This window comes from Cavia porcellus, unplaced genomic scaffold (assembly GCF_034190915.1).
Source record: "Cavia porcellus strain 051 isolate PalLab524CR breed Dunkin Hartley unplaced genomic scaffold, mCavPor4.1 scaffold_25, whole genome shotgun sequence".
Classification (NCBI taxonomy): domain Eukaryota; kingdom Metazoa; phylum Chordata; class Mammalia; order Rodentia; family Caviidae; genus Cavia; species Cavia porcellus.
The window spans coordinates 46,259,699-46,286,549 of NW_026947508.1; the positions used below are offsets into that span (position 1 = coordinate 46,259,699).

A 26,851-nucleotide genomic window follows, 5' to 3' on the forward strand; every position below is an offset into this window, starting at 1 on the left:
ATTGCCAGGAGTTTAAGGCCAGTCTGTACATAAGATCCTGTTTAAAAAAAAAAAAAATCACCCTGGGGAAAGCAAGGAGGAATGATTTACAGGAGAGAATATTAGAGAAAAATAGGCAAGTTGGAGCTGGAGGTTTAGCTCAGCGGCATAAGTGCCTGCCTTGCAAGCAGGCAGTCATGAGTTTGATCCTCGGTACCAACAAAAAGGAAAAAGACCAAAAAAAAAAAAAAAAAAAAAGGCAAGTTTGGGACTGTGAAAAGTCCTTCCCTGTGTTAAAATGCTGATAGCAGGGAAAGGGGGAATTCAGGTATTTAAAATTTAAAAGATTGGGTATACAACTATCACCTCAGGAGGCTTATCCTGTGGACCACTTAAACTCGAGGGGTTCAAGGGCAATACAGCAAGACACCATCTCTAAAAAAAAAAAAAAAAAGTAAAACAGATGAGCTCTGGTGTTCATTTGGTTATGGGATGTAGGTGGTGAAGTCTCAGGTTAGGATTCCTAGAGCAGGACCTCAAAGTTAGCTTTCTTTTGAAATGATTTCTCTCCTTCCCTTTTCCAATAATAAAAAGGCCATCAAAGCACACTTCCTTTTAAAGTTTTACTAAAGTTTAATGGAACAATTAATATATATTTTTTATTAACCCCAGTACAAAAATACAGTTGATGACTTGACAAAAATGGCTCCATGTAGGGTTTGAAGGTTACAGTTTCTCCAATAGTCAAGAGGGAAAGCATGCTTCCAGCGGGGGACAGTCCAAGCACACAGCCATTCCTGCACACGCATGCGTGCAAACAGGGCAAGCCGAGCACAGAGAAGGAGCTCATGGGGATTCAGGAAAAACTCCCAGATTATTTCTAGGAGAAAAAAAACAGGCTTTCTCCTTGAGAAGTGATAAAATTATTATTTGCTCAGGACTTGCTGTTATTTAAAAAAATTTTTAAGCTAGTCCTGCAATGGTAATGTTGTAGAAAAGATGCCACTGGTCTTTTACCAGTAACGTGAGTTAAGCAGGAGGAAAGTGGGAAAAGACTCAAATACTGTAATATGAGGAGTAAATCTCCAAGTGGCTCAAGTTTTGTGTCAAAAGTTTCATTCTTTACATTCAAAGACAAATGGACACTTAAGTGATAGGTAGCAGGAGAAGGAAGTCTGCCACACTGCTAGGTCCACACATATGCTGACCAGCTTTTGCGAGCAGACCTCTTCCACAGTGAGAAGGCTTCTTCCAGCTAGGTAGAAGCAAGGTTTCCTGGTTGGTTTAATTGTTCTGGGTGATTCCTCAATATTCCTTCCCTTGCTGCTTTTCTTCTAGAACATTGACTTTGATGAAAGAAGGGGTACATTGGTGTTACAACTCATCTTCAAAATGTTTCTCTCTGAAGGCATCACCTGTTAGCCTTTCTTGAGCTTCTTTCATTCCCTGAACCACTGTGAAATCAAAGTAGAGGGGAAAGTTATGAAACATTTTTAATATCTGATATTTGACAATAAATGTAGATTTTTAAGTGTCTTAGGAAAATCAGGAGATCTGGACTTAAGATCTAGTTTTGGACTTTAGGCCTTGGCATGGCATTGATCTCTTTTGAGTCCATTTCCTTGTCTGTAAAATGAAATACTGCTACTCCATGCAGGGGTACTATGAAATCATGAGAATACCTTCCTACCATCCCTACTGTCTTTTGGATGACTGTTGCATTTTCTTTATTTCCTGTAGAGGTGACAGGTTACACTGATATGCATGAGTATGTGCACATGTATTACCATGGATGGTCTCCACTCAAGGGTGTAGTCATTTCTACTTTCAACTATATGTGAAAGAACTCATTTTCAGAAGAGAGGGGAAGGAGAGAGGGAGGGTGAGAAGCAAAGAGGGAGAGAGGGAGGGAGAGAGAGAGAATGAATATGAATGAGTATGAAAATGAGGGCGTTAAGCAGAGAGAAAAGGAAATTTCTTATATGCTTCAGGGCAGCCCTCTTATGGATGTGCATTTTAAGCAGGGCAGTTACAGTATAGACCTCTGCATGATGCTTCTACAGTAGCATCCCTGTATAGCTGTAGGCTGGGAACTAGCTTAAGCCAGAGTCTGTGAATCTTGGGAAGCAGACCCATTAGCTCCTAAGAGCCATGTAAACTAGCTGGTTATTTTTTTGTTTTGCCTATATCTTCAGTCACTTGTTCCAGCTTCATGGTAGCCTACTCACAAAGAACCTACAGAAGAGTCTTGCTCATGAACTGTCAGCATGGAGATACCAGTGGTAAACTTGGGTAAAATTTAAAAGCAAAGGTGAATCCCAAAACAAAAACTGTAGATCTAAAGCCCACCTACTCTTCTCTGTGTGGAAACTCTTCTAACACCAATCTCCAGGGACCTACATATGGTCAACAAGAGGCCATTCTCTTTATCCAGAAGAAGAAAATATCCCAGATTGCTCCCCTTTGCTATTCGGAGAATACAAATTCTAAGGACTCAGGGCTGGGGATTTAGCTCAGTGGCGTAAGCACCTGCCTTGCAAGCAGGCAGTCGTGAGTTCGATCCCTGGTACCGATAAAATAAAATTGGAAGGACTCAAAGTGGCCAAGGACATGGCTGCTGGACAACAGGAGACACATGACAATTTGGCAAACAATTGCCTTTTATAGATCAGGATAAAAAGGAAGGAAGACAGGGATAGTACATGACATGAATTCCAAGCTCTGCCTTTAAAATGCTTTGTGCTTCAGAATTCAGGGACAGGATGTCGGCTTTCCTTCACTTCTCTATGCTGATGCCGTTTTTCTCTGCCTGGAACATGCTTTTCCCATTCTTATGCTGACTAGGTCTCACTGTCCAGGGCTCCATCCACGCATGATTTCCCCCAGCAAGCCTCATACGCTCTCCATGTCTGGCTGCGTCCTCCCCACTTCTTGCTACTGTAGTTTCAGATGTTCTCCTCTTATCTGTCCAGAGACAAATTCTTCTAGCTCTTCATCCAGTTAAAGTTTAGTATCTATTCCTCTTAGACTTATTCAGCTATTTTTATTCTTTCTCTAGATTTTTACAGGAACAATATTAGTATAATGGGGGAAAAATAGGGATTTAAATCCCAACTGACATTTTGTGAGACCATAAGCAAGTGAATACCTCCAGGTGCCTTAGGTCTCTAGGTTTTCATGAGTCAATTAGCTCTTCCTTTGGATTTTATTTATTTACTTACTGTCTTTTTGAAACAAGGTCTCTTTATGCAGTTCAGGCCGGCCTTGAACTCAGTTTGTAGCCCAGGCTGGTCTCGAACTCGCAATGATCCTCCTGCCTCAGTCTCCCGAGTACTGGGATTACAGGATGTACTACCACGACTAGTTCCACAGGATTTCATTTTTTAAAGGAGAGGTTTAATTTGGGTCATATCCATTGGATTTTTAAGTAGCTAGGGAAGGGCTCAGTTTCATCTTTCTCCTGTATCTTATATAAGATCTAGCTGAAAGTTAAGTCATGATGGTGATCCTCAATTAGCACACTGGATTAAGCTTCTATCACAGATCCTGCCTGTCACTCATCCAAGTTAAATCTAACAGCAATTCTTCCTCCTTTCACTCAGCAGAACTGTACCTTGCTCAGCACTGACGTAGAAATACTTATAGCTAGGGTTTCCATTCTCATTGATGATTTCAGGATGCACCTTGCCACTGGGATCTATTGTAGACAAAACAGCACAGATTACAGTGAAAGCACTTCTCAACATCACATGATTCACTAGGTCCTTTGGGAAATGCTACCAACCCATACTTGCAGCCCATTACCCTACCCCTTACATTTCATGCTTTAGTCACAATGCACTCCTTAGAATCCCAGAATACAAATCCTCCCCACTCCTCCCTATGCCTTGGCACATTTATTCCCTTTTTGTAGGCATGTTCTCTTTCTGCTTGATGATGGGGTCATACATATCTCCCACAGAATCCAAGCAGAGATTAGGTGACCACTGGCTGTATCTTGTAACTTGTATGTGGAAAGACATTTGTGTGGTTGTACTATTCTGTTGCCTCAACTACACTACAGAGTCAGGTGGGGATTGTGGCTTATCTCTTTTTTTACAGGGCTTAACACAGTATCTGACATGTAGCTAATGACCAGATGACTGTTGAATGAATAAATAGAAGATCAAACTTGTCACTGCTCATAAAAGCAGTTTATTAATGGGACAATTTTTCATGCAAACTTGTAGTTCTGGTATATTCAGAATTCCTCTAATCTCTTCAACTGGTTTCTGTTTTTGGATATCCCAGTGTAGTTTTACTAGGTGCACTGATTGTCCTGCATTTCTGTCTCTATCTACATCATGAGTAAGATGCTTTGGCCTTACCCAAGAAAAGGATTCGTGGAATATAACCACCATCAGGACTAAAATCTTCATCCTTGGGTTCTTCTTCATCCTATTAAGGTTAAATGTAAACTTTGTATTAGATCATGTTCTCCTTCTCAAAGCCTTTCAGTGCATTCTTCTCTTGGTAAGACTTCAAAGCCCTATATGTCCTGACCCTTGGGCACGTCTCAAACTTTATACTTACCTCATTCAGTCTTCTTTGGCTAATTACTTTGCCTACTATTGTCATTCAATAAACCAGATATAATACTCTCAGGCTTTTGAACTTGCTCTAATGTTCTGTTTAAGACACACTTTATCCTGTCATCTCTCTGCTTCTGATCTTTGCTCACATGTCACCTTCTTTTCTTTTTCTTTTTTTTTTTTTTTTTTTTTTTTTGTCTTTTTCCTTTTTATCAGTATCGGGGATCGAACTCACGACTGCCTGCGTGCAAGGCAGGCACTTATGCCGCTGAGCTAAATCCCCAGCCCCTCTTTTCTAACCACTTATCTAAAATTGCATCCCTACCATCCTTTAATTTTAGCTACATCACTTACTACCATGTGACACATTTTCCTTGTTGTTCCACATTAGAACATTATTTCAATGAGGAAATGTTAGCTGTTTTGTTCACTATGTTTCCAGTGCCTACATGACTCACAAATAGTATTTCTTGTGTGCATGAATTAATGAAATTGGTATTTTAGCTACAATGGTGGAGTGATAGTCTTTCCAGGACATATAACCATGCAATCAGTTTTACTATTATTATTTTGCAGAAAATTCTTAAGTTAATGGAATGCTCACTAAAGATATTATTCGTCTCTTCTGAACAATGGGGACCACAATTTACCACAGAAAGAGGAATTTATATACCCAGGAAATTAATAATAACTATAATTTATAATTGACACTACTCCCATTTAATGGGTTTTAAATGGAGTCAATTCTTCACTTTGTATTCTTTTTTTTTTTTTTTTATCGGTACCGGGGATCAAACTCACGACCATCTGCTTGCAAGGCAGGTGCTTATGCCGCTGAGCTAAATCCCCAGCCCCAATTCTTCACACTGTATTCTAACTACCTTAATAAGACATGTAGCACTCATGATATTCACTAGCTATATAAGCAACACTTTTACGACCTCAATGTTAACTATTAGTATATTCATAAGATTCTCAGTTCTAAGCCGGAAATGGTGGCTCATGCTTGTAATCCCAGCACTCAGGAGGCTGAGGCAGGAGGATCATTGCAAGTTCGAGACCAGCCTGTGCTACAAAGTGAGCTCAAGGCCAGCCTGAACTGCATAGAGAGACCTTGTCTCAAAAAGACAAAAAAAAAAAAAAGGTTCTTAATTCTATGCTTAAGTAAATATCACAGAAATTTAAAGCTCAAAGAGTCATCACATAGCACACAAGTAATTCCACACTTGAATATAGGAATATAGCTAGGTCACAGTATCTATTCTAATCACTTATTTGTCTCTGATTTTGAACAAACTGAATTCCTTTCATGTCTAAAATGTTCTTTAAATTGGGGGCAGTAGCAGTGGCCTAAAAATGTCCCCAAATCCAGTCTGATATTCTATGATTTAACTTTCCAAGACCTTGAGTCTATTCTGATCAAGTACCTGAGAAATGTCTAATGAGAAAACAAGGAGGTTGTAAATAAGTCCAGCACAAAGGAGGTGTTCAATTGAATCTCATTTGGCATGATTATGTATGATTATTTAGTTATACAAAAATGTACAATGTCATAATTTAAAACCAAGGATGAGCCAAGCATAGTAGTACACATCTGTGGTCCCAGCAATTCAGGAGGGTGATGCAAGAGAATCACTATTCTTTAGGGGCCAGCCTGGATTTCCAGTCCAGCTTGAACTACACAGTGAGACCATGTTTCAAAAATTTAAAAAGTTAAAAAAAATAAAAATCAAGGATGAAAGAACCTTAAAGTTTAGTTATCTTAATCAGGCTCTCCTCTCCTACTTTTTCCCCAAAGTACATACTGAATGACTTGATTGCAAGTCATCTAACACAAGCCTTAACAATAGAGTTCAAAAGATTTTTAAAAATACATACACATGGGGCTGGGGATTTAGTTTAGCTGCATAAGCACCTGCCTTGCAAGCAGGCAGTCGTGAGTTTGAGCCCCAGTACCGATAAAAAAAAAAAAAAAATACATACACACACACACACAAAATCAGAGGTCAAAAGAAAAACAAATATATACAAGTAGCAGGCTCTGCTCAGTATGATTATATAGCACTAGTAATACTAAATCTAAAATAATAAAGTCTTTAAAAAAAAAAAAAGAAACTCCATCTTACCTCAAGATTTACCATAACAAAATTATGGGAAAGCTCTGAAATTTCTTTAGATTCTGCAAATTTGGGTTTTAAAGCTGGGGAAAAAGAAAAGATTTTGGAACAGAAGAAACATCATTATATTCAAACCCTAGAGAACATGAACATCACTAGTTCTCCTGTATAGTTCAAGCATGTGCTAAACTGATGCATATAACTGAAAGCCTTTTTGTTTTATTTAAAACCAGAATCAGGACTGCTAGATTCTAATCTTCCTTCTGCTACTTATTTGCACAGTGGTATGACTTTGAATGACATTTCGTTTCTATCAAACTTTTTATCTCATTGATAAAGGATGACATACAAATGGGGGAAGTATTACTATTTGCTTTTTATAGTTACATTTCAATAACTTATACTGAGACATATATGTACACTAATATAACCTAAATATACACAATTACTTATATTAATTTTACATGCCTTCTCCAACTAGGATGTTATTGGGTATAGCACACCAAATGAAAGATAAAACCTGGCTTGGGAAGGTGGCAGGGTAGTTGTACAAGAGAAAGAATACATGAATACATCTCAGATTCTGATTGGTTTCCATTTTCTCCAGGAAGTCTTACCTAATTATTTCCCATGTCTCTCAGCATATGATTTTATCTCCCTAAAATTTATGGTCTATGTGACATATTTTAATGCTTAACTCCCTACTCTGAAGCACTATATTTTAATTCTCCCTAACATCCCCCTCCACCCTGCAAATAAAAATGCAAATTTCGTGAAGGAAGGTTGTGCTAACATTTATTACATATTAACCTTGGACAGCTCATCTGAAATCTGATGTTGAGTACTTGAAGTTACCTTTGCAAGCGCCACACCAAGACTTATGGATAATCACCATCAGAGGCAATCCACTTAAAAACAAAACACACAGATTATAAGCTAGTAATTCACTTCCTCAAAGCTAGTCCAATAAAATGTTTATGAAGACTAAGATTAACATACAGACATTCCTGTACTATTCTATGATTTCAGTTGCAAAAATCATGAGACAACCTAAATATTCAATAATAATGTATTATCATACCAAAAGTATTGGTAAATTCTGGCATTTCTGCAAGGATTGTGGGAAACAAAAAAAAAAAATCACATCAATGCTTTAAAATGTTATGGTATTTTAAATGATTACATTGTGTAGTCACTGAAGATATAAATGAAAACTTTTCATTGTTGTTAAATAAAAATCCATAAAATCATTTACAATCTAATCTTAATTATACAAATATGCAGAGAGCCTAAAAGGAAATGTATCAAAACATAGTTATCAGTTATCTATAGATGATGAAATTGTGGATTTTACCTTACAACTTCTGTATTTTCTAACAATTTAATGTAGTTTTCATAATCAGGGAAGGAAAAATTTTTAAAAATTGTAAATAATGAGCAATAAAATCCACCAACTTTTATACTGTCAAAGCTCACATATCAACTAGGAGGGCCCTATGTAGGCAATCACTGGCTTTCGCAATCAAACAACCTCCCATATCACCTATCACCACATGCTGGTGTAATATGTACACTTAGCACTACAGAATTATATCTATTACTTACCCATCTCTTTCTGTTAGACGTGGAGTTTCCTAAGGAATTCTCAACTGTCTCTATATTCCCTATGTCCAGCACATACAATATTATTGGTAGCAAATATTTGTATTACCTTTACTATATGTCTGTATTATTCTAAATCTGTGATGGTGAATCTTTTAAGAGCTTTCAATGATACAAACAGTCCAAGTTCAATTCCTAATACAAAAACCAAACCAAAACAAACCAAAAAACAGGCCAGTATGGCACACATACACTAGGTTCACCACTGTTTTAAATATACATACTGCTGATTTAGCAAGTGTCAAATAAGTTACTTTATCTTAAGCTGACTACAAATTTGGGATGTACTTGTGCCTCTCCTACTTGAAAATGCTTGTAAACTACATGAGATGTACAAGTTTAGGTGGGTAGTGGGATTTATGTAACTGTAGTACTCAAAATGTGTTGAATGTTTATTATGTGATACTGTTTTGTGCTTTATATGCATTATCTTAAGACCTCAAAATGACTCTAGGATAGATATGATTCATGGTCTCATAATATGAGAAAACTCACACTTCCAAAACATTAAATACTTAGCCAGGTAAAATCTAGGTTCTCCTGGGTGTGGTGGCACACACCTGTAATCCCAGCACTTGGGAGGCCAGCCTGAACTGCGTGGTAGCGTGACCCTGTCTCAGAATACAAAACAAACAAAAAATCTAGGTAATACCATTCACTCAGAAGCCTGACTCTAAAATCAGTCTTCTATTACAGTCTATTTCAGTTTAGAATGGCAATCCAGAATTCATGGGTTTAAACCCAATTTATTTCAATCCATAATCATCTGTCTTAGAATCAGATATTGAAAGCTAGAAAAGGTCTTTGAGGCTGCCTAGTCCAAACTTCCATTTCATGCATTAATCCTCTCATGTATCAGAAAAAGGTGGTCCAATAAATCTACCATTGTCCATGGCAATCTACCTACCCAAACTTTTAACAGCTCATGCATTTTCAAAGCATGTACATTTTAGAATGTCTTGCTCTCTCTTTTCTCCCTGGTACTATTGTTTTAGAACAGAAATTAAAAATTGAAGCCTGCAGGCCAAATCCAGCCCACTTCTTGCTTCCATAGGGCCAATAATATATATATTTTTAAACGTACTTTTCAATAATTGAAAACAAATCTAAAGGAAAATACTCTGTGATGTTTTAATTAAATATAATTCACATTCCAGTGTCTTTTTTTTAATTCCAAAAGGGTTGTACCATTCTTGGAGATATTTCAATACCAGGTCACTGCATGAAGTGGAAAGGGCAAGCTATTCTACCTCCTACCTCCAAAACTCCAGTTAATATACTCCAAAAATATATTTCAAGTACTGTTCTGGCATAAAGTGTGTATCAGATATTATACTGATAAAATACTACACTTGATTTTAACCAAAAGATCAAGAAGCAATGTGTCTATAGACATATTAGAACACATTCATGCTCATTTAGTTACTGTATATGTAGCAAGAAAGACAAGACCCACAAAGCTTAATATATTTAGCTTGGTCCCTTGCAGACCACTGTTCTAAAATGATGGTTTAAGGGCCAGGGATTTAGCTCAGCAGCATAAGGGCCTGCCTGCCAGGGAGTTCAATCCCTGGTACCAAAAAATAAATGAAAGTTCAATCCCTGGTACCAAAAAATAAATGAAAGTTCTATCCCTGGTACTAAAAAATAAGTAAAATAAAATAAAATGATGGTTCAAATATTTATTCTTTGGTAAGGCAATTCTCAAAACATCTTCTTCCAACATCTAATTAGTCCTTCTCTCATATGGGCTCCCAAGAATTTTGTCATCATCCTCTAACCAACTAGCCTTTTACATCCTATAATCATTTGTCTATATTTCACTTCTCAAGGTCAGTCTGAAAAAAAATCACAGGACAGGGGCTGGGGATTTAGCTCAGCAGCATAAGCACCTGCCTTGCAAGCAGGCAGTCGTGAGTTCCATCCCTGGTACCGAGAAAAACGAAAAAGACAAAAAAAAAAAAAATCACAGGACAGGCACTGATATACCATTAGTACACTGAAACCCACAAAAGAATAAAAAAATAAGCTCAGTGTAACACATTATGAACCATGTTATATAACTTGTCATAATCACTCTAGGTGAGACTAACCTAGTCTCTCATTCAGTGTTATCAAAATACTATTCAGCCAAAGGCATAGCAATAACACATCTTAAGTCTACATCTACAATCCTAGACTCAGAAGGCTGAGGCTGGAGGATCACAGGTTGAGGCCAATTTACACTACCTAGTAAGACCCTGTCTCAAAAAAAAGTCAATAATGGATGTGTATGCATAATGTCACATTAAGATACACGGTGAACATTAAATTAAATAAAATTGAGAGAGACTCCAGCCAACTCTACTTTAAAAATATTTTATTAGAGAAAATCTCATGGTTAAGTCTTCACTTCCACAAAAATCAAAGCTTCCCAAGAATAGCAAACAAAGGATTTATCAGTGAACTCTGCTCCAAAACAAAAGCTAGCAAAAAAGTAGGTCCAATATTCAAAATCTGTTGTATAAAAGGGAAAGTGCAGATACAGAATTGTGCCATCTTTAATTTCTGTTCATAACTTTTAAAAACAATTCTCACCCACAACTCAAAAAATCAACTGTGTGACACTGCAACTAGAATCCAAATTACATGCTCCCTCCCCTCCTGAGCTCTCTTTGAAGAACTCTACCACCATCCCCCAGGTTGTTCTTCATTCTCTAGTCTCAATGCTGTAAACTTATAGCGCCTGGCACAGAAGCAGCCATGTAAGTCTGAGTGACTCAATCCAACTCAGCAGCTCTAGCACTACAACTCGCTCTGCAAACCTTCAGATGATTCCTCTTACCGAAATAAAGTGCAAAGGATGCCAGACAAGCATGGTTTCCCTCTACCACACTGACTAGTGCAAGCTGTTACTCAGATATTGAAGAAACATGTTAGCCAACTGAGGCAGGTTCTCATTGTTAGGATGCATTTTAGTGTAAGAAATAAACTGGCGACGGAGACGACTCAGCTCTGCCATGGTCAAAGGCCGGGTAAAGCGTAGGTGCTCTGTAGTACCAGGAAGTGTGAGCAAGTCCCCGGGGACAGCGCTCTTCTGTGCCTCCAACAGGCCGGCCAGGACTTGGTTTGTGACCTGGTCCAGCTGGTGTAGAAAGCTGCCGGAGGCAAGTGGCTGGGACTGCGTAGATTGATGGGGTGGGGGCGCCCGGTTCTCAAACAAGGCGGCCCGGATGTCGGCCAAGGGCAAAGGCTCCTCTAATCCTACCATAGTGAACAAAGGCTTATCCCAGCGGTTCCGAGAGTCAGGTGCCTCAAAGCGCTGGGCTAGCGCCTCCAGAAGTTCGGGAGGGTAAAAGGCACCCGACGCGTGCTTTGCAGATTTCTCAGACTCTGGAGTATCCAGAGCTGGGGAATAAGAAGAACCAATTTCCTTCGGTTCCACTTCTCTACGCACGTCGTCTCGGGCTCCCTCATTTTTTACTGTACAGCCCCCAAGAAGCGGTTCCTCGGAGCAGGTCGTCTGAGGTTTTGCACCCTTCTCCAGACGCGGCCTCCAGCTCACACTCACATTACAGCCCCGGTGCTCCTCCAGACGTCCCAGGCTCCGACTCGCAGGCTGTACGCAGTAAACCAGGCACAGTGGCGTGTGCGCTGCACGCGCTAGGCAGTACAGTTCGTAGCGGAAGCCCTTGATGTAATTAAGTGAGTCTAGGACGACTACGTCGTGGCGATTTAAGCGTCGCTCCACCGAAGCTCGCAGGGCCCCACGCAATGCTTTCTCACGGGCAGAGTCGCAGTATACTGTCGCGTCCTCCGTGCCCAACACCGAAGCGTCATCCACCACGTACACCGTGCGTCCCTCGGCTGCCAGTGCCTGGCGCAGCTCTTCAGCGCGCCTGCTCTTGCCGCTGTACGGCAGCCCGCAAAACACCACAAGCGGCATCCTTCCCCGGAGCGGCCATATGCAACCACGCTACGCTAACTTCCGGGTCTTTGACGTAACACGGAAGTGCGCACTGCACTTCCGGACTTTCTGACTCTTACAGGCTCTCCTGTTTCTATGGACACACCTAGGCCAAATAGGCCCAGGTCCTGTTTTCTCCAAAAGGAATCGTTCAGACTAAAATGGCATCAGTTAGTCAAGCCATATGTTACACGTTTCAGGTCAATGTGATCTCTCTGCGGTCCAAGGACTATACCCACCCATTTATTTATTAAAGAGAATTTAATAACCATGAAATACTGCAAAACTACTGCACTGTATTTGGCATACAAATGTCAATTCACAAATGCGTGCTCTTCTTCATGTTACTCTTAACATTTCAATCATTTCGATTGCTTAACTTCTCCATGGTTGAGGATTCAGATGCAAACTTTTAAGTTTTCAGATGCATTTTAATGATTTCCCCATAGGAAATTAGGGAATCTGTAAAGGCAAAATCAAGCACCTACAGCTACTTGAATAACAAATGCTGTAACAGGAAGATGTAGGAAGGCTATAAAGAACAGAACAGAAAAATTGTCCAGAGACATCACCAGATAGTTTTCAGATAAATAAGAAACTTTTTAAGTTATATAAGTAGGTCCCCAAATTGTATGGACATATTTATTTGTTGTTTGTCTAAAATTCAATTATAACTGGACATCCTTTTTAAATTTTTAAAAAATCTGATAATTCTGACAACTCTATTACAAAGGGTTTGGTTCCAGAACCGTGAAACTGTAGGTTCTGTTCTAGGGACAGGAAGCACTACAGTTTGTGGTGTCCAGAAGTGTGTGAGTGTCCATGCAAGTGTGTGTGTACAATGAAGGAACACATATATCAGGGTGGAAAAGTCTTTGTAGCTCTCCAGTACAATATAGTAAAAAAAAAATGCAAGTTTTGGCGCTGCCACTTACTAGGTAGTTTAACTGTTAGCAAGTTATTTCACTCTTCTATATTTAAGCTTCTTTTTCTATAAAGTGATTTCATAAATGTAACAACTTCATGGATTGTTGTGAAGATTAAGTAAATCACTGCATACAAAACAGACACTGCTTAGTCTCACCTCCTCATCTTTTTCTCATGCTATAAACTGTCTGTGGATACCCTTAACCTCCTTGGGACATAAGATTGTTTAACTTGAAGCTAGTAGAAAGTATGATATTCTAGTTAAGAATGCAGGTGCTGAAATCAGAATGCACTTGAATCTTGGCTCTACTGTAATCTTGAACAAGTTACTACAGCTCTGTATCTCAGTTTTATTATCCCTAAAAAGGACCTACAGTGCTCACCACAGTTACTATGAGAAATAAATTAGTTCATATAATTTAATGCCTAGTACATAGTAAGCACTTAGTAAATGTTAACCAGTATTGTTGTTAACAGGCAATTATTCAGTTCTTGCTCTGCCATGGCATGTCCCTTCACCTGAAATTCATACTGGGTTGATGACTAGAAAGAGTTTAACCACCATAAATGAGCTAAAATCATGTTCTGTACCTGGCAGCTGCTTCTTTTTTCCCATCTTCTAGTGTTCTCCAATGAATATGGTCTCCAAAACCTGGAAAGAAAGAGCTTTATAAACATTTACACAATGAATGTAGGGCACAGATCCAAGAAAGAAGTGTGATATGTTCATAGGATACCAATAAAACAGGCTTTCTTCTGTCGAGAACCTGGTGTTCAAGACCCTGCTCTACTACTTTTTTTGTGTGTCTTTTTATCGGTACCAGGGATCGAACTCAAGACTGCCTGCTTGCAAGGCAGGCGCTTATGCCGCTGAGCTAAATCCCCAGCCCCCCTCTACTCCTAACTAGGTACCCCAAACCTCAATTTTCAGACCTATAACATGAAGGTAACACCACCTCATTGACAGGTTTTTAATATTAAATAAAATAATGATGTGAAGTGCTTTGTAAATTATCAGAGCATGCCAAAATACTATAAGAATGAGGATTTTCCACAAAGTACATATAACACAGGTTATGACAAATTGTCTTTTTTTTGTGTGTGTGTGATAGGGATTGAACTCATCCTAAGCAGGCACTTTATGACAAATTGTAACTAGTTGAAGATTACATAGTCATACAGCTCAGAGTTAGAATCACATGGGCCCAGGACACCATGTCACATTAACTGTGTGAATTTTTGTGAGTGCAGGAAGTCCCAATTTCTTTATCTGTAAAATCAAGATAATACCTACCCTTGAGTGTCAGTATAAGGGTTGAATAGGGTACTGTATTTTACGTTATTATTATTATTCCTACAGTTTAGCTAGAGTGATTTTTTAATCATGTCACTTCTGGGTAAGAAAACTTTCAGAAATTTTCCAGTGCCCTGAAGATAAAAGGGTCAACTCTTGAAGCTGGGCTTACAAAAATGCTTTAAGAATACAGCACCTGCCCACCTTTTCAGCTTCACTTTCCACGTTTCATACACAGATATACTTTCACTAGTTTAAATACAGCAAGTATTCTCTCACACCTCAGACTTCATAATTATTCTCTGATTTTAATTTTTTACTTTCACCCCCAACTCATTTTTAGTGTAAACCAAAAAAGTCATTTCTTCTAATAAATCTCCAGTGCCAAACCACCCTATTCCTGCTCTGTCGTGGTACTTCTTAGGCTCAACATCTTTGTATCCATCTCTTACTCCAACAGAGTGCCTTAAATGCTAGGATCATATTTGTCTTATTCTTCCCTGGCTTCCTAAAATTTAGCAGTACACATGGCTATAACAAAGCGCTCTAGTACACATGACTAAAACAAAGTTTTAATAAATGAATCTTAGACCAAATTACACAGGCTTAATTATATATCCCCAAAATGTTCATGATCATAGTATTACTAGCTGCTCTTTATTATCTTATAGTATTTGCTCAGTATTCTACATGTGCTAACTCATTTAAATTTGGTCTTAACAAGAAGCTATTGTTATTTTGCTTCTCTGTATTTTCATTTTTCTCATCATCAAAACAGTCATAATAGTCATAATCCCCACAAGGCCAGGGATATAGCTCAGCAGCACAGCGCCTACCAGGCAAGCACAAGGTCCTGAGTTTGACTCCTGGTAACCCCCCCAAAAATAAATTCTTAACAAGAAATTATTTTTATTTTGCTTCTGTACTTTTCCATTTTGTCATCATTAAAACAGCCATAATGGGGGGGCTGGGGATTTAGCTCAGCGGCATAAGCACCTGCCTTGCAAGCAGGCGGTCGTGAGTTTGATCCCCGGTACCGATTAAAAAAAAAAAAAAAAAAAACAGCCATAGAGCCAACTATGGTGACTCATACCTATAATCCTAGTACTCAGGAGGCTAAGGCAGGAGGATTTCTGTGAATCTGAGGCCAGCCTGGGCTACATAGTGAATTTAAGTCCAGCCTGAACTGCATAGGAGACCCTGTCTCAAAAAACAAAACAAAACAATTTTTCCCCACAAAAAAAAAAAATAAAACCCTACCAACCATATTGCTGCTAGTTGTTAGGGTAGACACTCACAATCCCAGCTATCTAAGAGGCTGAGTTAAGAGGTTCATAAGTTCAGGCCAGACTGGACATTTTAGTGAGATTCTGTCTTTTTTTTTTTTTTTTGGCTTTTTCATTTTTATCGGTACCAGGGATCGAACTCACGACTGCCTGCTTTCAAGGCAGGCACTTATGCCGCTGAGCTAAATCCCCAGCCCCGTGAGATTCTGTCTTAAAATAAAATAAAATAAAAACAGGATGGGATGTAGCTGAGTGGTATAGTGCTTACCTAACATGCACAAGGACTTGGACTCAATCTCCAGTACCAAAGAATAGGAGCAATCCTATAAAGATATTGCTGAATACTAAATACAAAAAATATACAGTGCTTGACATTTTGTAAACAATAAGTAGTTTACTGCTCTTAATAGTTGCAATTTCTATGGCTCAAGTAAGTCACATGAGCTGTACAGGGTCACTTTCCTGCTAAAAGACCAAGCTGGGGTTTAAACTTCAATCTGATGCTTATTTGACTACTAAATCTGCCTTCCCAGAAATAAATTCAAATCTAATTTTCATCAGCACTGTACTAGAAAAATAAAATCTTACCCCAGTTAGCACATGGAGGCAGCACCCAAAATCGTCATTATTTCTTGTTCCCCACAGTACAGCCTGCTGATCAAGACAAAATGTGTCATTTTTCTAGGGCTCAATGTTTGATCCAGAACAGTGAAAAAGCAAGAGAAATCAGGAGGGCACCCAAGAAAACTAGAAGATGCCTAGTGTGATCACTGCCATTCTGAACATAATCTCTTAACTCAGACAACTGAATCCTGCTTTGTCAGGATGCCCTATTAAACATCCTAAAGAGCTATCTACCTACAAAGCAATGAAATCATAGACAAAACAGACATCCAGAATGTACCAGTAATAACGGCAATCTCTCTATAAACACAAAGCGAACTAACCTCAGAGACAAACAGTGAGAACAAACAAGAGGTAAGGCTGTCTGAAAGTAAACATCCATTATGATGTGGCCAGATGAAGAATCCAACCCTTAAAAACACACCAGCCTGATCACAGATCAGTAGTACTACTGGGTTTCCAGGTGAGGCAAATGCTGAATTTGTTTTTGGAGGGAATCATTCCCTACATTAGGCCTGCAGGATAGTTAATAATGAAGAAAAAACATTATAAGTTCACAATCATAGATGGTCAAAAATGTAGCAACAGGGCTAGACTCCTGAAGACTTCATATATTAGGATTATTGGCCATGAAATATAAAAATAACTATGCATGGAATGTTTAAAGAAATAATACATAGAATCACAATAACAGGCAGGCAACGCACAAAATAAATAGGCAAATCTGTGAGGGTGTCTAATAGTTACAAATATAATTGTCCAAATACAAGTGGATGTGAATGGATAATCAGTGTAAAAAGTCATGAGTTATCAAGCCACAAAAAGACATGGGAAATGTGTGTGTGTGTGTGTGTGTGTGTGTGTGTATGGTAATATATATATATTACCATATATATATATAACCATATATATATTTATAGTAATTATATATATTGTATATATATAATTATATATATATTGCTGAGTGAAAGAAGTCACTTGAATTATGATATACTGAAAAGCCAAAATTATGGAGACAGTAATAGAAAGACCAGTGGTCATGGAGGAGAAAGAGATAAACAACTGAAGCACAGGGTATTTTTACAGCAATTTAAAACTATTCTGTATTAGCGATACTATAATGTGGATCACATATTGTTATGCCCTAAATTGAACATCATCACCTCTCAAATTCATTTGATGATGTCATAGCTGCCAATACTTTAGAAAGAACAGTCAATGAGAAATAATTTTTCCTTCAAAAGATTAAGAATTAAACTAACAGCAACAATATAAATAAAAGACAAACTGGCGGGGTTGGGCTCAGTGGCATAAGCACCTGCCTGGCAAATACGAGGTCATAAGTTTGATCCCCAGTACCAAAAAAAAAAAAAAAGACAAACAGCATGGTGGTACATGCCTGGAATCCCAGCACTTGGGAGGCTGAGGCAGGAGAATTACCTCGAGTTTGAGGCCAGTCTGGGCTACATAGTGAAGTCAAGGCCAGCCTGAACTGCATAGCAAGATCCTGTCTCAGGAGCCAAAAAAAAAAAAAAGAGCAGAGCATGATATTTGAAATGCTGAAAGAAAATAACTAACCTTAGAAATATGTACCAAGCAAAACTATCATTCAAGACCCAGGACAGGACTATGGATTAACTCAGTGGCAGAGCACTTGCCAAGGCATGGACAGGCCCTGGCATAGATCCACAACATAGCAAGCAAAAACTGAAGAAATAAACAAAACAATAGACATGTTTAGAGAAACTGAGATTTTTTTTCTCCGCTTAGGTATTCACTATTTCTTATTTCAATACATAAATATTGAGCAACATACATGTAAAAAGCATGGATTCTAGGCCTAGACTCCCCGGGTTTGAATCCTGGTTCTGTCCACTTAGTAGCTGTGTCACTTTGGGCTAGAAGTAACCTATTCAAGCTGTAAAATGTTTACCCAGATATCAAATAAAGATAATACACTAGAATAAGACTTGAGAATTGCTGTATTTGCTACTAACAAAAGATGTCAGGCGTTATTCTAGGTACTGTATACTGATCCTCATGACAACTCTATTAACTCCATTTAAAGGATGTGAAAACTGAGGCACAAAGTTCAAATAACTTTCCCAAGATTACACAGTATAGTGAATGACAGAGTTGGGATCTGAACCTAGATAATCACCATCTCAACTCTTTGCTGGTAAGCCCTATATAATACTATTAGCCCAGTATGGTAGTACATGCCTGTAATCCCATCCCTTCAGGAGGCTGAGGCAGGAGGATGGCTACAAGTTCAAGGCCATCTTGGGCTACACAGTGAGCCCTCACTTTAAAAAAATATATATTGTCTATCTAATAATATAAAAGGACATAGGGTCAAAGGGCCAAGGGAGAGAACAGACAATGCAGGGCCTTGCAGGCTACTGTAAAGACTGGCTTTTATTGAGCTGTTAGTTTCCAGCAGTCATAATGCTAGTGTGATGTAATCTGTTTTAATGGGGTTGCTCTGGCTTTTTCATTGAAAGCATACTGCAGGGGGTGGTACAGTTCAGCTGTATGCCTCTTCTCCCAAAAGATATGCTGTAGTCCTAACACCCAGTATCTCAGAATGTGACCTGATTTGGAGACAGGGCTTTTACAGTAGTAATCAAAATAGCGTTATCAGGGAAGGCCTAAACCAGTATGATGGTGTCCTTATAGAAAGGTGAAATTTGGGGCTGGGGATTTAGCTCAGTGGCATAAGCGCCTGCCTTGCAAGCAGGCAGTCGTGAGTTCGATCCCTGGTACCGATAAAAACGAAAAAGACAAAAAAAAAAAAAAAAAAAAAAAAAAAAAAAAACCCAGAAAGGTGAAATTTGGAAAGACTCGCCCTGAGAGGATAGTACCATCTACAAGCCAAAGAGGGAGGCCTTGAAGAGAAACTTCCTGCACCGTCTTCAGAAGAACAACCCTGCCAATGTCTTGAACATGGATGTCTCGCCTCTATAACTGGGAGAAAATCAGTTTCTGCTGTCTGAGCCACTTGGTGTGTACTTTGTTACTGCAGCCTTGGCAAGCAAATACAGGACAGCAAGACTAGCAAAGAGACTACTGTATGTAATAATAGAGGCAAGAGCGGATGATGAGCTGAATCAGCAAAGAGGAAGATACAATTGGATTCTGGGTAGGCTTTGAAGGCAAAATTAAGATTTTAGTGTGAATATAGAGTATGGCAGCAAAGACTAAAAAAATGTTAAAAAGTGATAAAAATAAAAAGTGATAAAAAATTGATGATATGGGAAAGAAAGGAGTCTGACTACAAAATGTTATTGAGTAGGTGAGAGGAGATAGAATCTGGTACGCAAGTAGACAGATTAGTCTTTCTTAGGAATATGGATAGTTTATCAAGTTAACAGGGAAGAGATATATCTAGAAAGAGGTAAGTTAATGCAGTGGTGAGAATTTTTCAAAAGCTCCTTCTGATTTCTTTGTCTTCTGGCTAAACAACAACCATAGTCATCTAGAGCAACTGTGAAGCAGGTATTGGAGATTTGAAGACAAAAGGAAAACTCAAACAGTCCCCTCAGTGACAATAGCAAACTATAAGGACAGCTAAAGGACACATTTCAGATAGGAAATGGTCCCCAAAGCAAGCCTAGATAGAAGAAATAGTGAACAGAGAAATGGGTGAACATGTAGATACATCTAACTATTGTATGAATAAAATTTGTATTAACCAATTTGTTGTTTAAAATAATTAAATTACTGGACAACTGCTTACAAATAAAGGAAATGACAAATTATTTGGAGGTTCTCTTTCTTTCTTTGGGGCTTAAGATAGTGTAAAGGTTTTTTCTTTTTTCCAATACCAAGGATTGAACTCAGGGTCTCTGCACTAAACTACCCTTTTAGTTTTTTTAAAAATTTTATTTGGAGACAGGGTCTCACTAAATTGTGAAATTGGTCAATCTGGGCTTGAACTTTTGTAATCCTCCTGTCTCAGCCTCCCAGAGTACTGGGAATACAGGTGTGTACCACCATGTCTGGTTTAAGGCTATTTTTTAAGGATGCAAGTAAATTTTCAAAAGTAGCCATTAAAAGAACTAAAGTATCAACTTCAAAACTACTAAAGGAGATGAAATAAGAACATGTAAATATGTAAAACATAAAACAGGTCCAAAAAAGGAGAGGGGCTGGGGATTTAGCTCAGTGGCATAAGCGCCTGCCTTACAAGCAGGCAGTCGTGAGTTCGATCCCCGGTACCAATAAAAATGAAAAAGACGACAAAAAAAAAAAAAAAAAAAAGGAGAGAGAAAAAGTATAGGAGAGGCCAGGGATTTAGCTTAGTGGCATAAAGTGCCTGCCTGGCAAGGGCTACGTCATAAGTTTGATCCCCGTACCAAAAAAAGTGTAGGAAAAACAGTAGAGGATAGGGAAACTGGATGAAAGAAAAGAGCAGCTCTGACAATAATTACAAAAATGTAAGTGAGCTAAACTTCCTAATCGAAGTTAAAAGATGAACTTGTCAGATATAACTAAAAAAAAACACCAAACTACTTCTATGATGTTTATAAAAGCATACCTAAAACAGAAGGACTAGTAAAAGTTGAACATAAAATGGTTAAGAAATAAATACTAGGCAAATGCCAACCAAAAGAAAGTTAAGGATGCTAAATTAATATCAGGTTAAATCAAATTTCTCCGTAAGCCTGGACTACATAGAAGCTATGTGACAATGGTTATAGTCATAGAAGGTTATTGTTTCTGGATATTCAAGAAAAGCACTGTTTGAAAGAAGTTACTGGGAACCAGAGATTTAAATCAGTGGCACAGCAACTGCCTGGCAAGAGTTCGATTGCTGGTACCCATGCCCCCAAAAAAGAAAGAAATTACTGCAATGACCAGGGTGCTCTGTATCTGTGCTATTCAATACAGCAGTCATGTGTGTCTACTGAACACATGAAATGTCGCTAAGCTAATTAAGGACCTTGGTTTTTTGTTATTTAACTTTCATAAGCTTAAAGGGTCACATGTCTAGAAATATCATCACTCCAACCCTCTCATTACTGGGGCCTAGAAAAGGGCAGAAACTATCAAACATCATAAGGGAAACTGTAACCAAAATTTAGGTCTTCTAGTTCCTAAACTGCATGTTTTTCCAGTATCCAAATATTTCCCAAAATGATCTATAGCAGTACCTCAAAAAGTTAAGAGGTGTCATAGAAAATAGTCTAGATAGGTGTGGTGATACACACCTGTAATGACAGTCACTTGGGAGGCTGAGGCAGGAGAATTGCAAGTTCAAGCCAAGGCTGGGCAATTCAACAAGACTTTGTCTCCAAATAAAAAGTGAAAAAAAAAAATGGAGCTGGGGATTTAGCTCAGTGGCATAAGCCCTGCCTGGCAGGTACGAGGTCATGAGTTCAATCCCCGCCACCAAAAAATAAAAAATAAAAATAAAAAGTAAAAAAAATTAACTGGCTCAGTGGTTGCATTTTCTGATTTCTATCTCTAGCACCACAAATAAAAACAAAAACAAAAGTCTACCATACATTCAAAATTTCTTTGAGAATTCATATTAAAAAGTATATTGGAATTTTTCATAATAGTAATCACCACCATCATTTATTGAATGCTTAGTTTATTTGCATTATGATGATAATATAATAACAATATTAATGACTATCTGAAAATTTTTTAATGCTTTTATGTGTATTAGTTCATTTAATCCTCACAATAACCTTTTAAGATACAAACTCTAATTATGGCCTTACGACTGATAAGGAACAAGTTAAATAATTTTCTCCAAGTTATACTGCCTGTAAGTGGCAGAGCCGGGTCTAGACTAACACAAATGATTGGATTCCAGAGTGTATTTACAACCAGTCACTACACTTTATTGCTCCTCCAACAAAGATTAAGTAAACAAAGCAATGCAACCTGATCAGAGAGAATGAGAATACTAACTTCAGATGTGGAAAACCTGGGTCCTTTTGTTTCCCCATCAAACTGAATTTAAACAAATGCAGTGTCTACCTTTTGCTAAAAGTCATCCATTTACCAGAGCCATCCATTCTCACATCCATGTCAGCATGAAACATCTGAAGGCAGCACAGTTTCCTAAAATGTTACCTGCATAGCCATTTAATTTATGCTCATTGTCTGTAAAGTAAGCTACAGTGGTCTCCAACATCACCAGCTCTTTCTCTAAAACGTTTTTAACAAAGGAAAAGCAACCATTTTTAAACAAAGTATTTACATCAGAATTTCCAAACTCTCTACTCTGAAATTCGCTATAAACTAAGACACCAAAAAAGTATTATCAATGTCTACCAGGTAACAAAACTTAAATAACAAAGAGTTATTTAAGTTATTTAATGACAGAGCTGGCAACTAAGTCTCTAAAACAGGGAACACAGTACCTGAGTAGGCAGAAGTAGAGTAACAGAGACTAAATGTCTGCGTGCAGTCAAATAGATTTGAGTTGGGATCCTTGTTTAGTCATCTGCTGTATTTATAAATGCAAAACACGACTAACAAAAATGTCTTTCTCATAAGATTTTTGTGAACGAGAATTGGACACCCCGTGGAAGGCAAATACTTTCCAAGTGTTAAGTGCCCAGTTTTATTCTAAAGACTTGACAGTCATCTGCTTCTGTTTCATACAGGAGAGCAAATGATCTGCCTCTCACAACAGCTTTCTAGCTTCTTCCTCTGTGCTGAGGGTGGTTGAGGACACTGCTCTGGAATTGCGTTCCAGTTAGCCCACTCAACAGCAGTGTGATTCCTGTGCCTCATTTTAGGTTCACTTGTGAAATGAGGAAGAGAAGGATGCTAAAAAATACTGTCCCTCTTACGATGACGTTTAAACTAGTCAGAACATGAAAGATGCAAGGATCAGCATCCAGGAGATGGTATGCGGACAGGAAATGTTAGTCATTCCCCTTCCCCCATACGTGATCCATTCTACATTGTTAGCTCACACAGAACAATTTTTTAGACCTACGATGTTAGAGCTAAAGAGTCCTTAGGAAGTATGTCTAGTCCAACTCATGTACTAAATGGCCGGGGAAAGCCAGAGCTAGCTAAACGACCTGACTAATTAATATGAATGGAAGTAGCAGGGGTGGTAACTTCAATCTCCCCTCTCCGCAAACTGCCAGGCCATCATAGGAAAGGAGTTGGAGCTACTTAAAACATCTGGAAAGAAATTTCACTTATCAAAATCTTCAGGAACCACTTATTGCCTCTAGCACTTGCAGGGTGTGGGGGAGGTAGAATGAGAAGGGTATAATCTATGTCCCAGGAATCCATATGCAAGAGATACATAAAACAAAAAATTAAAATATTAATTCCTTTAAGGAATAATTAAGAACTTTTCCATTGGGGAAAATAATACCAGTTAACATTTACTAAGTATTTTTTAAAGTATGTGACATAATATTGTATCTTTCGTTTTTTTCATTTTCACTGATTTTTTCATCAAGCATCTTATATTTTTCCTCACAGCCCAACTCCCCGGCATTGGACTTATCTGTGTGCTGCTGCTGTTAGCTATTATTTTCCTGCTCAAAATACATATGATAGTGTCATGACACTGCCTGCTTACTTGTCTGGGAAAGGGCAGGAATCATGACCATGTTTACATTCATTTCTCTTTGAACAAATATTTCTCAGCATGAAGACAAATAGTCCTAGCTCACTATGGCAGACAATACTGATCAAAGATTGTGGCAATGGTATCTCCTATCTCACAGGTTCTTCTTACAAATGTGACCTCAATACAACTCCCATTAGAGGTAAAATGTTAACATTCTTACTTTTCAACCTATTCCTACAGTGTGCAATGAAAGTGATACTGTGTAAGGATACAAAAATGTCATACATTCTCCATCTTGTTTTCCTGTGGCACCTACTTTTGGGATCTAGCTGTCATACTGTAAGGAAGCCACTAGGCTACACAGAATGACAACATGGAGAGAGGTAGCCTACTAAGCAGAGGCCCTATACATTCTAGAAGAGAAAAAAACCTTCCTTTCATTCAAAATCTTGATCCACAAAACAATGAGCACAATATAATGATTTCTTTACAATACTAAATTTCAGGGTAGCTTATTATACAACAACAGTAACTAGAACAACCACCTGAGTTTACTAAGGACTAGCTACTGAATGCATAACTCTTAAGGTACTATCTACACCTAACACAGTACTGTAATTGAAACACTAAACTATTTTCTTTTGGGTCTGAGTTTGTTACTATTCCCATTTGGCAGCTGAGGAAAGGAGGCTTTGATAGGTTAAGCCATTTGCCCAACGTATCTCAACTGGTAAGTGTCAGCTGTCATGTTAAAACACATCTCTGCTGGGCATAGGTGGTACACTCCTGTAATCCCAGCACTTGGGAGGCTGAAGCAGGATTGTTGCAAGTTCAAGACCAGCCTGGGCTACAAAGTGAGTCCCAGGCCAGCCTGAACTGCACAGTGAGATCTGTCTCAAAAAGACAAACAAAACAAAACAAAGTAAAACTCTCATCTCTAAACCCATATCCTAACACCAATATACTCTTCTGTCTTCCTCATTACAATTTTATTCTAAACACACAGTAGAGTGTTTTACAATGGGATTAGCAGTAGTATGGATCACATTCTGAGCTAAGAGGATTCACTGTGCAGCCTCATCAATGAGCCGCAAACCCACACATCACTTCACAAAACCTTTCCCTGGTATTCCTAACCCAGGTTATGCCAACTTCTTCATCTTTCCCAGCCTTCATCGTATTCTATCACAGTTTTGTGTCTCTAACTGAAAATGTCTTAATTCATTCATGAGCTACAGTACTGATTCAAATACAAGTGCCATGAGAACAGGCTTGTCATGTTCACTGCGATGTCTCCAGTGCCGAGGATTCTGCTTGACATATGACAGGTGGTCAAAAATTATTTACTGAACCCTGGGCATAGTAGCGTGCATCTGTAATCTCAGCATGTGGGAAGCTAAGGCAGGAAGACTGCCATGAATTTAAAGCCAGCCTGAGACACATCAGTTCAAGGCAGCCTGAATTACATAGCAAGACAATGTCTTAAAAAAAAAAAATTATTGGGCTGGGGGTTATAACTCAGTGGCATAGCGCCTGCCTGGCAAGCGGCAGGTCATGAGTTCAATACCTGGTACCAAAAAAAAAAAAAAAAAATTACTGAAGGAGTGATTACATTCAGGCTCACAGACTGTCCAACCAATCTCATTATCCCATTACTGTACACCAATAAATGTGAAAATGGAGGATAAGAGAACACAATTAAAAACATCAAAATTGCAGTAGAATCATCTCACATAGTAAGTATAAGAAAATGGAGGAGGATTTGGGATTCATCTATAACTCCACTTAGACAAGTTTAAATAAACCCTGAGTTCACAGACTTCAACCCAATTCTTAACTAATATTTAGTGAGGAGAAAGATGTTTAGGCTCAGAATGAAGAGCTATTGGAGCTGATTGGATGGAGTAGGGGTCACATCTCCTAAACTACACTCATAATCACTGATACCTTCTCAAAAACACAGTTTCTGCAGACGCAGTAGTGGAACTACACAGGACAACTGTTGGTGAACAGCAAATCTTTTATCCTTCATCTGGCCCTTTCTTGTGCACCTCCTTGGGATGCTGTCTCCCAGGGCAAGGAAGTGGCAGTAACTTAGCTTTTTTCGAAGAGTGACGATCTTCAGACCCTGCTCAGGAGTCCCAGATCCCCCACAACCATATTTCTTCCGAGAAGGAAGGTGACCATTCGTGAGGACCTTTCAGAAGCCTAGCACTAACATTCTTTTACTAATTCAAAGGCTGTTTCTCCTCCCAGCCTGATAATTAATTATTTGAGAGGTCTCAAGTTTAACTTCCCTGTGTTAACCTTCCCCAGACCCACTACTCCTTACCCCAACAAATCCTCAAGCTACCCCGCAGCGGTTGGGGAAGATAAAAAAGAATCTGGCGTGGCCTAAGGAATAGGAGGGAGGGGGTCTGTGTTAGGGCATGAAGAGGGTTATACTCTGACGAGGCCCGGGATCAGTAAAAGATTAAGATAAGAACGCGGTCTGACCCTTTCCAAGCCCAATGTATCCATCAGCGGTGACGAGGAGCAGGAAACTGAAGCCCAGCAAACAGGTGGCCCCGAGACGAGGCCACATTTCGATGGTGGTTGGCGCGCAGGGCCACCCAGCTGAACCCGCACAGGGGTGGAGATTCAGCAGAAGGTCCGCTTGCTCTTCAAGCGCGGATCAGCCCAATCCTTCGCTTTCCTAGATTTTTTTCTCCCCCAAACTCTGAAGGAAGTGATGTTAGACGGATGTGGGTGGTGCCTCCGGGGTCGAGTTAGAGATGAAAAGAGTTTAAAGGTGCAGATCACGTAGAAGAGTCAAGTGCCCGATTTCAAGCTCGAGTTGGTTTCTTCCGCACCTGGGTTCCAGGTCCCGGGGCAGAGAGGAAAAGGT

General features: G+C 38.9%; 3 protein-coding genes and 1 pseudogene across 3 annotated transcripts in view; all 4 read right to left on the bottom strand.

The window, feature by feature from the left end:
* Positions 1-13,854, bottom strand: part of Rab3b (RAB3B, member RAS oncogene family) — an 88,020-nt gene extending 74,166 nt beyond the window's left edge. Inside the window, exon 1 of the mRNA XM_063235193.1 lies at positions 13,794-13,854. The gene's annotated coding sequence lies outside the window, so the exon portion shown is untranslated. The remainder of the gene's footprint in view (positions 1-13,793) is intronic.
* Txndc12 (thioredoxin domain containing 12) lies at positions 593-26,709 on the bottom strand. Its single transcript, XM_003463082.5, has 7 exons — positions 26,461-26,709; positions 13,794-13,854; positions 7,523-7,575; positions 6,677-6,750; positions 4,347-4,416; positions 3,593-3,676; positions 593-1,433 (listed from the first exon to the last, which is right to left on the bottom strand). Exons 1-7 carry the CDS (start codon positions 26,546-26,548, stop codon positions 1,354-1,356), a joined length of 510 nt encoding a protein of 169 aa, XP_003463130.2. The 5' UTR covers positions 26,549-26,709; the 3' UTR covers positions 593-1,353.
* Positions 6,676-13,770, bottom strand: Kti12 (KTI12 chromatin associated homolog). Its single transcript, XM_063235192.1, has 3 exons — positions 11,154-13,770; positions 7,523-7,575; positions 6,676-6,750 (listed from the first exon to the last, which is right to left on the bottom strand). The coding sequence occupies exon 1, from the start codon at positions 12,252-12,254 to the stop codon at positions 11,208-11,210; it is 1,047 nt and encodes a 348-aa protein (XP_063091262.1). The 5' UTR covers positions 12,255-13,770; the 3' UTR covers positions 6,676-6,750; positions 7,523-7,575; positions 11,154-11,207.
* On the bottom strand, positions 9,507-9,711 carry LOC111754898 (U2 spliceosomal RNA; annotated as a pseudogene).
* Positions 26,710-26,851: the final 142 nt, after the last annotated feature.

Excerpts from the sequence above, each read along its gene's own strand:
- Kti12 (XM_063235192.1), bottom strand. The coding sequence starts at position 12,254 with ATGCCGCTTGTGGTGTTTTGCGGGCTGCCGTACAGCGGCAAGAGCAGG.
- Txndc12 (XM_003463082.5), bottom strand. The coding sequence starts at position 26,548 with ATGTGGCCTCGTCTCGGGGCCACCTGTTTGCTGGGCTTCAGTTTCCTG. Across the intron at positions 7,576-13,793 it reads AAAAAAGAAGCAGCTGCCAG|TGGATTGCCTCTGATGGTGA; the intron begins GTACAGAACATG and ends TTTGTTTTTAAG. Across the intron at positions 6,751-7,522 it reads TTGGTGTGGCGCTTGCAAAG|CTTTAAAACCCAAATTTGCA; the intron begins GTAACTTCAAGT and ends CTTTTTCCCCAG.